Consider the following 17,943-nt stretch of genomic DNA (forward strand, 5'->3'; position numbering starts at 1 on the left):
TATAATAATTACACACAGTACACACATATATATTAGGCAAAGTCAAACTTTTTATTTTGTATGCGATTAATTGTTTGACAGCCCTAGTTTAAACACACCTAGTTAAACATCAAAAAACTTAAAAATCAGGTGAGACAAAATATGACCAGCAGCTAAGAAATTTTTCATAAAACTGAATACCTACAAGAAGATTTTAAGTCATAGGAAATATGCCGAATATGTAAAAATGGCAAAACAGTTTTGTGTTTTAAAAATCAAAATGTTTGCATATAAAATGCATGATTTGAAAGGTGTCAGACTCAAAGATTTTAAATAACATGATAATTCATAAAAAGTAAACAATGTAAACAACATAACACTTGTAATATATATTAGTAAAATATTGTAAAAATAATAAAAATATATAAATAAAATAATAAAAGTAAAATATTAAGTGCAACTGAAATGTTTAAACTATAAATATATATTCAAATAGTATTTATGAATTATACACTATAAATAAAACTACTATATATATATATATATATACATACATACATACATACATACATATATATATATATATATATAATCTGAATAAATAAGCCTTCAAAGTTGTCCAAATGAAGTTCTTAGCGATGCATATTACTAATCAAAAATTAAGTTTTTACATATTTACGGCAGGAAATTTACAAAATATCTTCCTGGAACGTGTTACTCAATATAATGATTTTTGGCATAAAAGAAAAAAAAAAAAACGATAATTTTGAACCATACATTGGTTTTGTGGTCCAGGGTCACATATATATAAAAGAGTTAATGGTTTTCTAGAGGAATAAATGAATGATAAAGTGTAGTTCAAAACTTGAATGACAAACAAATCAATAACTACCCAACAGCTACTTAACCCCACAACCCAAAGAAAGTATTTTACCAGTTTCATGCTGTGATTATTTTGATCCCAGCGCCACAGAATCACACTCATCTTCCTCAACCCTTAATCTTCCTCTCTTCACCTGCCGGCGGTCCACATACACAGATCCCATTTACAATCCATCAGAGGAGGAGAGCATCATCCATCACAACCATCCACAGAAAGAGCGATTCAGAAGAGGTTAGGAAAGGTCTGACGGAAGAAGAAGAATGCTAGATCCATGCTAATGGAAAACAGGGTGAAAAATCAAAAGGGTGCAGGAGAGTTTAAGAAGAGTGGATGGGTACCAAACACTGAGAGAAAGAGAAAGTGAAGCAGACAGACTCTCACCACTAATGCTGTGCCATGCTGAGGGCAGCTGCCTCTGGTCTGAAACACACGCTCAGGGGAGGAGACACCAGTCAGCGCTCACATGAGCCAAGCCAAACAGCTGAAGGGGGTGGGGAGGAGAGACCAGCTGGATAGGCAGGCCTCCGTCAGCAGTGGATGGGGGAATCCCTCTTTACCTCCCCCACACGACCCCTCCATTACACCCTCTCCCTCCAACCATGCATCCATACATCCCTCCCTCCCTGAAAGGTCCCGGCAGCACACCGTTTTGGCTCTTTATCAGCCAAGCATGTGAGACCAGCATTTTTATACCATTAAACTATTAACCAACTCACATTTATCAACAAGTAAGATCAAATGCATCACCTGTGCAACACTCATCTTTAGTTCTACAAAGCTGCAATTATGTCATCAGTAAATAAGGATTTTAAGGATTTTTTTTCTAGTTCCTAATTAGTTGCATTACTAGGGCCCTATGAAATCAGTTTTATTTTTTCCCAAATTCCGTTTTTTCCGTTTTAATTTTTCTCAACTCCTTTTTAATGGTTAATTTCAATTTTATTAATCAAAGAGCACGTCTAATTAATTAAAATCATGAAACTTACACAATTTCACATCAATTTAATAAAGGTTTAACAAAAATGACATGTTTAGGGCCCTATGAAATGTTTTATTTTTTCTCACCATATTGTTATCAAATTCTGTGTTTCAGCATGTCTAATTATTTGAATGCATACTTCATTTATTCAAATTTATTCTTAAAATAGCCTTATGAAAGTTTTTTTTACCCTCAGAGATTCTGTGTTGCGTATTTAAAATGTTCTGGTTATCAAATGAAGGCATTAAAATTTCATTTATCTTTTAATTATTGAAAATTAAGCAAACTTTTTTTTTTTTGGCAAACAAACAGATATATATCTGGCACAATGTCTTCAAGTTAAACCACACTTTTATTTTGATGGTTTGCCGTGTCTACCTTTACATTTCTGTGTGTATATGATATAACCCTAGTTTTCCTAAAATGGAATGCTAAAATGCTCATGAAGTGTCTCTCAGCAGATATTGTTTATGTATTTATGTTCTTATTTACTGAGACGACAGAAATTGAAAGTCGTTTCCTAAAAAAAAAAAAAAATGTATATACTTTTTAACTACAAATACTCATTTTGAAGTCTACGACTTCACACATTTTGTAACTTTGGAAAGATGACGTGCTGTTAGTTCTTCATCTGCGTACTTCAGTTCTCCTCCAACTTGAAAGTTGTCCGACAGTGTCGTTTTACCTTTTTTCGTAAAGGGCTTTTGACTTTCTTTGCACATTTGCTTTGTAAATGCTGGGTACTTCTGCCTACATCACGTGTGACCTTTTCAACATGATTATGTAATGCATGAAGTCGAGCTAGAGCAAGACGAGCATTTGTGGTTAAATAGTAAACATTTTTATATTTTTAGAAAATGACCAGTCATTTCGCTAGATAAGACCTTTATTCCTCAGCTGGGATCATGTAGAGCTCTTTGAAGCTGCACTGAAACCGCAATTTGGATCTTCAACATGGAGAAAAATCTTGGAACGTTTTCCTCAAAAACCTTAATTTCTTCGCGACTGAAAAAAGAAAGACAATAACATCTTGGATGACATGGGGGTGAGTAAATTATCAGGAAATGTTTATTCTGGAAGTGAACTAATCCCGTAAGGAGTAATTTACCACTGGCACTACCACTGACTTTAAAAAAAAAAAAAAAAAAAAAACTTGTCTGTATGTGCAAAAGAAACCAAACTGAACCAATAATGAACTGATTTCAGTTGAATAATGACGGTTTAATATTGTCTTTTTAGAGCTGCTTTACAGCAATACTGAATTGTTTGCATCACTGAATCATTCATTTTGTTTATCGCTATAAAGCTGCTTTGAAACAATCTGTATTGCACAGTTAAAACTGCTATATAAGGTGAAAAAACTGAAATATGTGCTATATGACTAGAAAAAAAAAGAGATAAAGACATATGTGTTCACTTTTGCCAAGAAACTTAACACCTATAATTCACACAGAATTTTGGCACTTCTTCTCTGTTGATCTGACTGTGCGTGAGCAGGAATACAAAAACGTGGTTTGATTTGTTTTAACAACCCTGGAACTGTAAAAAAAACAAAAAAAAAAAAACAAAAAAAACACTAGATGACACAATATTATGCATTTTACGTCATCCTGGGGACTTCTGCTGACAAATAAACAGGGAAACCTGTGTGCAGGTTAAACGGAGAAAGAGTATACACTGTTTAAACCGACAAAAAAAGGGAGTTTTTATGACTGATTCATTACAAAGAATTGGTTCATGAGTACATGCAAATCAGACTGAAAACATTTCAGAATTGTTAAAGGCACCAAGCAGCATGAAAAAAATTGTATAAAAGAAAAAAAAAACAAAAAAACAACAACTTTGTTTTCTGTAAAACACAATATCACATATTAAAAAAAAAAAAAAAACATACGCACACACCCTGAGACTTTAATAAAAATTTCTTCTTTTGTGTTCTGTACCAAAAATGTAAATCACAGGACTGGAACGACATGAGGTGAACTATTTCTTTAAATCTGTTCTTAAAACTATTTATACACAGACTTGCATAACAAATACAATATTTTCTGTATTGTGTGAATAAGATATAGTGGTATTCTGAGGAACTTGATGCTGTTGAGGTGGAGCTTTGCCTAAAATAAAATAAAATAAATAACTAAAATAAAATAAAATAAATGTATATGTGATAGAATGTATTTCGACAAACAGAGCCATGCATTTACACCATAAACAACTATTAACAACACTGGAACCATTCAGTGTTATTTTACTACTAATTACAATACTACTACTTAAGAGTACAATAAAAAAGTAGTCAAATTAAAGCTAAACAAATTTGTTAGTAACTTTTTTTAAGACTACAAGCTACTAACAAAACAGCAAATTACTGTACATTGTAAAAAAAAAAAAAAAAAAAAAAAAAAAAAAAAAAATGTACAGTAGTCAAATTATTAAAAAACCCCAAAACAAAACAAAACAAAACTAACAAGTTAAAACTGCAAGTTACTAACAAAAAAGCAAATTGCTGTACATTGGATAAAATGAAATAATAAAGTAATAAAATAAAATAAAAGTGACAGGACTTATTTTGACAAACTAGAACCATTCATTTTAGTATCAATTATAATACTACTACTTAATATAAAGTAGTCAAATAAAAGTTAGTAAAAAAGGTCAGTTTCCGTAAAAAAACAAAAACAAAAACAAAACTTTCAAATGTCTTTCTTTTTTTGTCCATACAAGAGAAGTCAATGGGGTCCAAAACAACACTAGGCCACACTGCCTTGATTAAATAGTCCAAAATAAAAAGAAAAAAAACCTGAGACTTAAAATAAAATTTCTTCTTTTGTGTTCTGTACAAAAACAGCAAACCACAAAGATCTGAAACAACTTGAGGTGAGCTATTCCTTTAAATCTGTTCTCAAAACTATTTATACACAGACTTGCATAACAAGCACAATATTCTCTGAATAGTGTGAATAAGATGTAGTGGTATTCTGAGAAACTTGATGCTGTTGAGGTGGTGCACTGCCTCAAGAATTGGTAAAGATCCCAGAAGTCCTCCACTCTAATGATATTGTGGCTAAAGGCTGAATCCCAAACCACATACACTTCATCCCATATAGTACGCCAAGTTATGATTAGTGCATTCCAAATCATACGACATTAAAAATAGTTGAGTGTGCTACTTTCTGTGGATTTTGTAAGTATGCATATACGTCCCTACATGCTTTTTTGATCTAATATTTTCCTCAAATACCTAAAGCTACAGTAAAATATCTAGATATAACTTACCACATAACTATGAAATAACACAAGTACTGACGTGTAACAAATATATGCATACAAATACATCAGTGTAGTGAACTGGTTGTATAAACTTACAACAATTCAATTAGAAGCAAGTTAGTGATCTTAGATATTGTTAGATCCACTAAAGCCACTAACAGACTTCCACATACTAAATATACCGTTAAAATGATTAAAATAACCATGTAGGTTTTCTCTTCAAATATTCTGTCTAAAATATTTAAAAGTCCATCATTTCCAGGGTAATTGCTAATTAAGCTAATCTGATTGTAACAAGGTGAGCCAATTTCATTAAACACACTAATAACATAAGCCATCCAGTGTGCAAACACAGTGAAATATCAGACAGTCAATCATTATATGAATAAGAAAATGTGTTAAAACTGACAAGATGATTAATGCATTCAGTGTGAAAAGGGCTGATCGCACTAATGACGATCTACACTTCAGATCTGTGTGCTGTTGCGCAGCATTTGTGTTGCACAGCCCTGTCACCCTTCTGGAGACCCTGAGGGTCTGAAAACATAGAGGTCAGAACCTCCTTTCCCATCTTCCACAGCTGTGGTGCTGGAGTGTGTGCTGCAGACTGCCGGCATGAGCTGCGGCGCGAGACACGAGGTGTTCCCCTTGTCCAATCTCTTGCCAAAACCCATGCCAAACCACAAATTACAAGCCAAATTTCAGTTTCTGGGGATCGCCCAAATTTCTGCCCTCATTCCCACACTAAAGAACCCTGGAGGCTGCAAAATGAAACATGTTTCAAAAATATACAACACACACAGGGGTTCTTACTCAAGCAGATGTTTTGATACTGTGACAGAAGGGATCTACTAGAGCTTGAAGAGATTTTAGCAGGGCTGGCAAAGCTACGGTGAAACTCAAATTAGCCAAACAGCAAGCTGTACTTAATATAGAGTAGTTAAATTGAAGCTAAAAAAAAAAAAGAAGTTAAAAGAAGTTAAAGAAAGAAAAAAGAAGACTACAAGTTACTAACAAAACAGCAAATTACAAATTACATATAGATTTTACATAAAGTTAAATCTATATTTGATAGGACAGAGTCATACATAAAAACAAAACTAGAACCATTTAGTATTGTTTTAGTTAATACTACTATAATATAATACTAAAGTCAGGCAAAACAAAAAGATGTAAAAAGCTGAAAAAGTTAGTTTACAAGTGACTAATAAAAAATAAAATCAAATAAAATCAAATATAAAATAAAATAAAATAGTTTTTGAATGAACAGAGCCACTAAAGACAACTAATAAAACTAGTGTTATTTTAGTATTTATTCTAATACTACTAATAATATAAACTAGTTAAAGTCAAGCAAAAATAAAGTTGAAAAAGTTAGCTTACAAGTGACTAATAAAACATAGCTAATAAACCAAACTATAATATATGTGATAGGATTTATTTGGACAAACAGAGCCATACATATTAAAAATAAATGTCACTAAATTAAAAATAAATTTTAAAAAAACCTAACAAATATACTACTTTATTAATACTACTATACTATAATACTAAAGCCAAGCAAAAAAAAAAAAAAAAGTTGAAAACGTTAGTTTACAAGTGGCAAAACAAAACAATAACTAATAAAATAAAATAAAATAATATTAAAATAGAAAAATAAAATAAGTGATATTTTAGGAAAGGAAAGGAAAGGAAAGGAAAGGAAAGGAAAGGAAAGGAAAGGAAAGGAAAGGAAAGGACGTTAAATTAAATTAAATGAACAGAGCCACTAAATACAATAAATCTTAGATTTTCCTATTAGTTTATGTTTTATGTGCTTTTGTGATTTTTATTTTACATATTTGTCTAATATTTCTATTTAGCTTTAATTTATTACACATTATTTCAGTTTTAGTAATTTACGAACTTCAACTTACATTTCTTAATTTATAACTTAAAGTATAAGTTTTTCTATCAAATTTTTTTTTATATAATGTCAGCTTAATTTCAACAATTTTTTAAATTATTATTTATTAAGAATGAAATATTATTTAAATTTTTTTGGAACCATTATGCTATTTTAGGCACTGCATTTTTGTTCCTCTTCAACACTGGACATGCTGTATTTTAATGGATAAACTTTACTGTATATCAATCCTCTCATTTGAGTTGATCTCAAATGAGTTATATAACACTTCCCTCACTAAATCAGGCTCATATAAAGCTAATTGCCTCTTTATATCTCAATCAAAGTCTGAGAAAAACACACTGAACATTTCAACAGATTTATTGTGCTTCTGTAGTGGCGAGTGATATGTGGCGGACGCTACATGTGTCGGGCAATAGTGAACAAGCTCATTAAAAAACAACAGCTTTGAATCACAGGCTCCCGCTCGCCATTCATTGTGTCAATGGATGGTAAAATAAATCCAAGTATGTGTGGACAATGCGGGGGCTCGCCCTGTGGAGAGGCTCTTTGTTTTGGGAGACCCCCATCATCTGCTTTTCGGGGGGTTTGGGGACGGATGGGGGGTGGATAGGTCCCTACCGCCAGGCTGTTAGGGGGTGGGTGGGACATATGGGCTTTCTGGGGCTCTGACACAAAATCACGAGGGATTCAGAGGCACCCCGGGTATCCTGAGACAGAATAGAGCCTGTGGTGGAGGGGCTGGAGTTGTGAACTCAAGACACTTGTAAGGAATGTCCAACTGCTGATGTCATGCTTTTGTTAGCTAGAATTTTAGCGTTTCCTTTTATATTAAAAAAAAAAAAAAAATACACACAAATAACTAATTCTAGGGGGGGATTTGTAAAAAAGATTTGTAATGCTTCAAACAAAGTTTGGATTATTACTAAGAATAATATATAACAGGTGGTTTGTAGTATTTAACAGATATATTAAGATATGCTTATTATAAATATTAATAATATTACATGAATGGAAAAATATTGCTATTATAAAAGTAAAATAAAAATATTTCATAACAATAACAAATTAAATTAACAACGCATGTGTGTTATTATTAAATTATATTATTAATTACAAAAATATATAATTTAGATAATAAACATATAATACATATATATTAAAATATATAGTAAATATATAAAAATACAGAATTTTTTAACATAATTAAAAACCTATTTATACATTACACGTAAGACATTAATATAAAAGTAATATACATATTAAAATTACAATTCTTCAACATGTAATTTAAAGATATGCAATTTATACAATCAACAATCAATTATAAATATATATATATATTTTTATATTTTCATATATATATATATATATATATATATATATATACATATATACATTCATTTAATTTATTTTAATATTTTCATATACTTTATTTATATATTAAAAGTATTAAAAACTATATATATATATATATATATATATATATACACACACACACACACACTCACACACATATATATATATGTGTGTGTGTGTGTGCGCATTTTTATTTCATTGTAATATTAATTTGATAAATATTATTTATTTAAATATTTTATACTAATATATAAACAAACAAACAAACAAATAAATAGAAATATGTAAATATATAAATGCATCAGTCAAATATGCATCAGTCAGTCATGATCCAAATGTGATGTTGGACATCCTACATTCACAACATCACAGTAACATCTGTGGGTGGTTGCCATAGTTACCAACTGGCTAATGAAAGTGTTTTATCCAGAAGTCATGATGAGAACTGATGTTAACATGCTGCTAGAATAAGATCCTCCTGCAGTGTTTATCCTGCATCTTAATGAGCCTCTTTTGCTACAGCTCAAGTACAATATACTACAACACAGCAAGCTGTAACAGTAATAGAAATCCAAACAATGATACGATATTAAGTGCTTAAAAAGTGGATACAATCAAATATTTATAAAGTGCTTCAATCCAACAGGCTATTATCAATTGTGCTAATGTTGTTCATCTAAAAGTTATTGTTTTATTATCAGCATTACCATATCATTTACCCATTAACTCCAGGCATTTGAATAAAAAAAGCCAGTTTAGTGGGCCATTTCTATTGGCTCATTCGATCTGAGCTACATTCAACCTGGCCTGGGTCAGTACTGACACTAAATGCAAAGCACTGCACTGACACTGATCCTACCCAGAATCCACCTGCTCAAAGTAAGAACCTAAATCATTTCAGTCGAGCCTCTTTTAAAGCAGCCAATGTCCAATAACGTACCAGCAAAATCAACCGACAAAGGTCAAGCACTTAAAGCATCATCAGCTGTGATCTTTCACCTTGACATGTACACAAGTGCATGCTGACCATTAATGTTCACATCACCCACGTCACAGCAGATCTGTGCTTCAACTACCAAACAGCATTGGGACGCATAATGGCACGTTTCTCACCGTGGTGATGGTGTTTCTATGATGGAGTACCATAAAGAAAAGACAAAAGAGTGAGACTTAAACAGACAGACACTAAGGATGACAGATGTCTTGACTGACATGTTCAAGGACAGATGGAGAAAGTACAACTAAATATATGCAGATCACAAAAAGACAGACACTCAGTCTAGAATCGAATCATTTATAACATCTAATGATGAGAGAAAGAAAACACAGTTTGTTGAGTCAACTTAAAATAATTTGCTGCCTTAAAATTTTAAGTTCAGTCAACTCAAGTAGGTTTAGTCAACTTGAAATGTTAAAGGGGTCATCAGATGCTAAGTTCACTTTTTCATGTTGTTTGAACATTAATGTGTGTTGGCAGTGTATGTACACATCTACCCTATAATGATAAAAATCCATGCAGTGGTTTTTAATTAATCTGTAAAAATAATATCCCCTTTTCAAATCGAGCCATTCTCAGATGCCTGTCGTTGTGGCATCACACCCACAGAGGCCGCTCCCACGATAGTTGATTGACATGAGCGTTTTACCTCAGATCAGCTGTAACAGTCCGCCCACTTTGTTTCGTTGCCGGAGCAGGGATGTAAGTTAGACAAGAATATCTCCAATTGAGCGATTGAGGTGTTGTGTTGCTGGATGTAATAATGAACATAGTGGTCGTCATTTACCCCCGACATCTGAGCCGCTGAAGATGCAGTAGATTACATTTGTTTGTGAAGGGAATGCGCCTCCCGATCTACATATATCCGTCTATGTTCGCGCGAATCATTCATGATCCAGTTTCACTTACAGCAGAAGTTAGTGTAAGCGTTTTTTATGAATTTTTGCAATCGCCTTTCCTATTAATGTGCTAGCTAGCAAGTTTAGCGGCTAAAGGCAGCTAAATGTGGCTAAAGTAAACAAGCTCGTCTCTCCACAGAGAGAAAAGAGGGGCGGGGCGAGCAGAGCTCATTTGCATTTAAAGCAGCCTCGACCAGAATGAGATGGTTTTTGCAGAGCTGATTTTGGCAAGGTAAAAAGGGTGTTGTTTTACACAACCATTGAGAATTTTTAACCAAAGTATATTATAGACTTTTCATTAAGACCCTAAAGAATCATATCAACTTGTGGAAAATGGACATCCGATGACCCGGTGACTTTAAGTTTTACTAAGTGACAACTTAGATATTTAAGCTGACTGAACAAAAAAATTGTTAAACTTAAAAGCTGGGCTTGTTACCCAGCTGCCTTACAATTTTAAGTTGAATCAACTCAAATATCTAAGTTGTCACATAGTACAACTTAACATTTCAAGTTGACTAAACCTGTTGACTGAACTTAAAATTTGAAGGCAGCCAGGTAACAAATTATTTTAAGTTGACTCAACAAATTGTAAAAAAAACTTTTTTTATGAAGCTACTTGAAGACGTTGAATAAAGTCATTATTTTTGTTATCTTTGCACACAAAGTATTTTCGTAGCTTTATAACATTACGGTTGAACCACTGATGTCCTTACTACCTTTCTGTGTTTTGAACGTAGTTGTGTTGCTGTCTATGCAGGGTCAGAAAGCTCTTGGATTTCATCAAAAATATCTTAATTTGTGTTCTGAAGATAAACAAAGGTCTTACAGGTTTGATACGACATGAGGGTGAATAATTAATGACAGAATTTTCATTTTTTGGTGAACATATCAGTGATTTGACACCCAAATTGTTACCACAAAAAATGTTTTGCCAAAAAACTAGCTTAATGTAAATAAAACAGCCTGTTTCTGTTTTAAAACTACAGTATGAACATCATGTTTAAGCATTCAATGTCCTCAGAGGAATCCAACATCAAAATAAAAGTTTTAAGATGTGCAAACATCTACACATCTAACATCTCCTTTAATCTATTTCAGTTTCTGCCTCACAACATCATCTATTTCATATGCAAATTCTTGCAAGACACTTTTACAGAGAAGAAAAAATAGATACTTCATTTCATCCACTGAGATTAGATGTTGAGTTTTATGGAGCGGGACGGGCTCTAGTCTTTCTTTTGAGTTTCTGATAGGAGGCCTCAAAGGAAGCTCTCACACGTACAATCGTACAGATGTCAACGCAGGACGTTTGTCATGCATTTAGGACACCTGCTGTGCACACATCACGAAAACAAGCATCTAAAGTGTTTAAAAGTACTCTCACACAGAGATCAGCTTAGTATTGTTGGTGCCATTAGGGAACAGTGGTGTGTTACGGTGGTAGAAACAGATGGTGACAGGCTGTGAAGAAAACTTGCGCATTTTAGCTGACTCTCTGCATATCTTGACTATTAGGATGCTGGCTGTGTATGTGTTACAGGAAAATCTGCTAGAAACTCTGCAAGCAAAAATGGACAGCATACTATGCATAAGAGCAATGCATTCTGGACAATATTGCGGATCTCCTTAAAGGAAGAGTTCATCCAAAAACATCAGTTGACTGAAACTTGTGCCAAAAAATATTATTTTCTTTCTTTGATGAAACACAAAAGAAGACATTCTAAAGAATGTTCAATCAGTTTTTTTTTCTATTCAGCAAAATCCAAGATGTTGATCAGCTTGTTTCTTCATCAGAACAGATTTGGAGAAATGCATCATTGCATCACTTGCTCACCAATGGATCCATTGCAATGAATGGGTGCCGTCAGAATGAGAGTCCAAACAGCTGATAAAAACATCACAATAATCCACAAGACTCAATTAATGCCCTGAGAAGCGAAATGTGCTTGTTATTGTTTGCAATAGCAGTCCTCTATCCATAATATTTCTAGAAACAAACTCTAAGGGCTAAGTAAATTTTCATGTTTGGGTCAACTACTCCTTTAAAACACTGGATGCATCCTCTGAAATGCATCAAGACTCTCAATTTGTCCTACTTTTGTGGTGATATATTAAAAAAATCCTCTTTTTTGAATATCACTGATACAATATATGCAAGTGACCATCAGGTGAAAGCATCAAGGCGAGAAGTCCATGCACATGCGTGGCTGTATTGTTATGTTAATATCCTTTATCTTTTTCAGTGCTCTAGTGCAGACTGCCAGTCCACTATATTAGCAAATTAAAGCCACTATCACCTGCAAATCAATATGGAGAAAGAGGCAAAGCCAGAGCCTCCAGGGCAAAGAGCATTAAAGTCAATGAGCAGGAGCACAATGGCACGGCTTTGAGACATGGGACAAGTGTGTGCATGCGTGATACCGGAAAATACAATGAAGAAAGAAAGAAGGTGCTCAATATGCCAACTGTACAAAGTTGTATTTTTACAGGAATTATACTATAAACAAATCAAATATTAAATGCTACATTACATGTAGCAGGTGACAGGAAAAGAACAGACCACAACAAAGATAACTATTTTATTTGGATCAAATGAAAACAGGCATGGTAAGCAGAAGAGATTTCTTTAAATAACAAAATCTTACTGTCCAAAAACTTGACTGGTAGTGTAAATAAATGAGTCAGTCAGTCAATAAATAAATATTATAACAAGGTGTCAGAGCTGTGGTTTAGTAGTAGCAGCATGGATATTTGAGTCTGGCCTTTCACCACATGCCCTATTTTCCTGTCTCTCATCATTTCCTGTCATCTCCCTTAAAAGGCACAAAAATAAATAAATAATCTGCAGTGTTTCACTTCTTACTTCCAGTGTTTATTTGGATGCATACAATGATTCCCTAAACAGGGTTGCCAGGTTTTCACATCAAACCCACCCAACTGCTCCTCAGAACTAGCCCAACTGCATTTCGGGAGGATCCCTCACTAAAAATCGCACTCTAAGGGGTAAAATACATTTTTTTTTTAAAGGGTTCCCCTAGCAAAATTCGCATTCCAGGAGCTAAATATCACATCAAATCTCTAGTCATTGGAGTCGCTTTAATGCACAGACACGAAAAAACCCCACGGCAACAGTGTTAAAGTAGCCCAATTCCGCAGCACTGTCCTTGTATCCAAATGTCTGCAAACCAGACATGACTTCTTTTTGTTTTGACTGTAGTTTTTGTAAAGATCTTGTTAAAACTGTGAAATCAGGCTCATAATGATGTGTGTGTGTGTGTGTGTGTGTGAGAGAGAGAGAGAGAGAGAGAGAGAGAGAGGAGTGCAGTACATACTTAAAGCACTAGAGAGCGCTGCAGACTACTTCATCAACCTTAGATCACTTCCTCATGGATTGAATATGCCATCTGCCTAAACTTATTTTCATTCTTTCGCTCAGTATAAGCTCTTTAACCTACAGTAAGAACAGAAGAACCTCATAAGGTAACTGAGTCAATTAGTATCATACTTTGACTGGCATCTTAGACTGGACTTGAGCCTAATCCACGATCAACTTATTCATTAGCGAAACACAGTTCCTGAATATACAGGACATTTACATATGCTCACCACTTCTTTATTAATTTTCATTAAGAATATATTTTAAAACGTAATTCTGTGATGCAAAGCTCCTTCCTCCAGTCTTCAGTGTCACATGATCCTTCCGAAATCATTCTAATATCCTGATGTGCTGCTCAGGAAACATTTCTTATTATTTGTTGCTTGTATCTTTGACGAATAGAAAGTCCGAAAAGAACAACATCTTTCTAAAATGCCAAAGCAAATCCAAATCTCTAGCATGCAGGTTACAGTACACATCCAGCTACTACGCTCAGTGTATCTCACACACACATACTATATATACTCACACATGCATCATCTACTATCTCTAAACACAGACTGCCAGCGCAGCTGATCACCACACAGAGGGCTAAATTTACTGTTTCTCAGTATAACACTTGATTCTGCTAAAGCCTGTGTTAGTGAGCCAGAGCTGCAGATTTAAATGTGCATCGTCGACACAATTATTGTGCAATGACGTGTGCGGTGATAAATAATGCTAACCACAGTCAGATTTGGCCAAACCATTCACATTCAGAAACATGTCTGTCCGCTTTTTATTTGTTACATCATGAACTGAAAGGTCAAGCTCTGGTTCCTTAGTTCTTTTGGATCAGTCTGTGTCCAATCTGTACCCTCCTATCAGAGATGACACACACACACAAGAACACACTCTCCTTTCTCTTGACAAAGCCTTAAATGGCATTTGAACGTGTTTGCAGGGAGAGAGAGAGAGGGAGATGTCTCCTGGGTTGCCTAGCAGAGTTACTAACTCAAAAATAAACCAAGCCACCCTGGCTTGCTTAGATATGACTGAGAACAAACACACACACACACACTCACAATAGCTTAAAACCAGCAGGCTGCTAAAACAAACAACCATCAAATAGCCTTTCAAAACAAGTGTCATGGTGTCACCATAGAATATACCATGGAAATACCACATTCTTTGGACACTTGTGATTTGAATGTGCATCATTTTGTGTATTACCATCACTAAACCATGGTATAACCACAGTAGTATTTTAAAAAAAAAAATACACACAGATTTACAGCTAAACTAAGTAGATGAGCACCTGCATATCACCATATAAGGCAAAGACGTACTAGGGAAGCACATTACAGAGTATCGGTTATCAGTTAGCAGTTAGCAGCCGATATTACAGATGTATTGGATATTTAAAGAGACAGTTCACCCAAAAATAAAAATTCTGTCATTGATTACTCACCCTTATGTCGTTCCAAACCCATAAGACTTTCGTTCATTTTCATAACACAAATTAAGATATTTTTGATGAAATCCAAAAACTTTCTGACCCTGCATAGACAGTAGTGCAACTACCACATTCAAGGCCCAGAAAGGTAGTAAAGACATCATTAAAATAGGCCATGTGACATCAGTGGTTCAACCGTGATTTTATGAATCACAACACAAAGGCAAAGACTGACATGGAAAATAAGAATTTGTTAAATAAATTGCAGGGTCAGAAAGCTCTCGGATGTCATCAAAAATATCTTAATTTGTGTTCAGAAGATGAACAGAGGACTTACGAGTTTGGAACAACATGAGGGTGAGTAATTAATGACAGAATTTTCATTTTTGGATGAACTATCACTTCAATTGTGCATTTATTTTACATTTTGAATATCTTTGTTAGATTATCTATCCTCAAACACTCATTGTTCCTTCTTAAAAAAACATTAATAATTTTATGCCATGTTAAATGTAATCTTTAACAAATCGAGACAAAACAAAATTGGAATTTAGCGCACAAATTCAATTATGGTGCATCCTTACCTTGCGGAAGTATAATATTTTATCATGCTTTAATTAGTGCTGTTCAAACGATTAATCGCAATTAATCGTCATGATTAATCGCCTCTAAAATAAGTTTTTGTGTACATAAAATATGTGTGTACTGTGTATATTTATTATGCACATATAAATACGCACACACATGTATATATTTATGAAAAAAATTGTTTATATATTATACATATTTATATATAATATAAAATATATGAATAATAATATATACATATAAATATTTCCAAAATATATACTGCATGCGTGTCTTATATATACATAATAAACACAAAAACGTGTGTAGTACACACGCATAATATAAACAAAAACTTTTATTTTGGATGCGATTAATCGTGATTAATCAGTTTGAACAGCACTAGTTTAATCTGATATAACACTGATAAAAGCACCACGTTTCACCATGTATGCTTTGAAAATACTGTAGTACAATAGCAATACACTTATCAATACCAAAATCCATATTGTTTTTAAAAACGCATACAATGATAGAGCTCTGTTTTAATATGCTGCATCATGGTATTCTTTAAAGAACCTTGTAAATGCAATGCTATACGGTATGATTATCAAACAGCACCGTCAGATACCATCACTATACCATGGTAAACTACAATGCCTTTTGTAAGAGGAATATAATGTGCACATACAGATTTATTGCTGATGCACAAGCTATATTCAACTTCTGATATCATGCGGCAATACACCATGCCTTAAACAAGGATACCATGTCCAAAAAATCATGGTATGCATGGATTTAAAATCACTTTACTGCTGGAAAAGAGGACTCAGCTCAACTTAAACTAACAAACACACATCTTTCTAACCTGTGTGTCCTCTCCACTGTCAGCAGGATGGTAGTTTTTGCCTGATGCCCACCCGCTTTGGTTTCCAAGGTGGAGGTGAGCGCTGCTTTGCGGGGGGCTGGGGAAGCAGGGCCGGGGGGCCACAGCCCGGGTGGGCACCTGCGGGATGGGGAGGGCGCTGTGGATCGGCTTTGGCAGTCCAGACTTCATGTTAGTGACCACCAGGATAGCAGGCATCTTCCCCTGGACCCAGAAGCAGTCCACTGTATCCTGCCACACACTGCAGCATCCAGCGTGCTTGAGAAAATATTCCCAATACAGTCCCTATTAGAGTCTCCAAATAACGATCCACCTGTATGTTGAACAGTCCGAGACGCTCTTTTAAAAGCAAATGTGAATCCGTTTAGCTCTTTGAGCTCAATTCAATCCCAGGTTTTCCTGAAGTATGTACAACGACATGGAAAATCCACAATCACAGCATGGAAAGGGCAGGAATATAGAAGAGCAGTAAATGCATGACAGCAGCGAATGGTGCTCAGCTGGTGACTGCAGGGATTTGAATGCACTTGTCCACGATCTCTCTCTCTCTCTCGGTTTAAACTCTCAAGCAGGTGTGGCTATAAGACGGCAGCAGTAACTAGTGGCTCCTGCTTGACACCAGTATATAAGCACTAGTTTTCTCTCAGCTGTGCAGCGCACACTCCCATAAACACACACTCACACACATACATACACACCCCTCCCATCTTCAAGAGGACGTCAGAGCAAATGAGCGGTATGAAGCAGCAGAGGCTGGATATGATTAGCTTGTGTGTATGTGCGTGTTTCGTCGAGCATGGAAGGAACTATGTGTGTCTTACATGCTGAATACTGTAGATTAGAATTGACAGCATATGTGTGTGTGAGAGAGAGAGTAGGAGAGATGCAGTGTTCTCCATGTTGTGGGCTTTCCTCCAGGCACTGCATGCAGTAGAAGTCAAATGAGGCGAAGGTTACTTGCAGGGATTAGTGCATATCTCATATTTCTCTGTTTTTATTCATTATTTCTTTTTTGGAGACTCTCATTAATCACTGCTGAGATCTACCTCTGTTTCTCGGTCTTTGTTTTTAATGAATTTTAGAATGATAAAGCAGTTTAGTGAGACATTGGAAGAGCATAAATCGTGTATATAAGAGGTTTCATTTACATTTCTGTATTTAGCAGATGCTTTTATCCCAAGTGACTTAAACGCGAATAATACAAGCACAAGTGATTAATCAAAGGGAGAAAACCAAGTACAAGTAGAGCTGGTGTGTCAAACGGGTGCCAAAGCTATGAAATAGATATGCTAATATTGTTTTTTTTAAAACGTTCTATTTATCAAGGAAAATGTATATTAGAAGGATCATGTGACACTGAAGACTGGAGTAATGATGCTGAAAATTCAGCTTTGCATCACAGGA

The 17,943-nt window shown here is 34.5% G+C and overlaps 2 protein-coding genes across 2 annotated transcripts in view; both read right to left on the minus strand.

Annotated features, from left to right (window-relative positions):
- Positions 1–17,943, minus strand: part of nav2a (neuron navigator 2a) — a 237,826-nt gene that overhangs the window by 106,500 nt on the left and 113,383 nt on the right.
- LOC127167950 (neuron navigator 2-like) lies at positions 2,781–17,335 on the minus strand. Its single transcript, XM_051114383.1, has 2 exons — positions 16,522–17,335; positions 2,781–2,846 (listed from the first exon to the last, which is right to left on the minus strand). The coding sequence occupies exons 1-2, from the start codon at positions 16,735–16,737 to the stop codon at positions 2,832–2,834; spliced, it is 231 nt and encodes a 76-aa protein (XP_050970340.1). The 5' UTR covers positions 16,738–17,335; the 3' UTR covers positions 2,781–2,831.

This window comes from Labeo rohita, chromosome 7 (assembly GCF_022985175.1).
Source record: "Labeo rohita strain BAU-BD-2019 chromosome 7, IGBB_LRoh.1.0, whole genome shotgun sequence".
NCBI lineage: Eukaryota > Metazoa > Chordata > Actinopteri > Cypriniformes > Cyprinidae > Labeo > Labeo rohita.

Excerpts from the sequence above, each read along its gene's own strand:
- LOC127167950 (XM_051114383.1), bottom strand. The coding sequence starts at position 16,737 with ATGCCTGCTATCCTGGTGGTCACTAACATGAAGTCTGGACTGCCAAAG.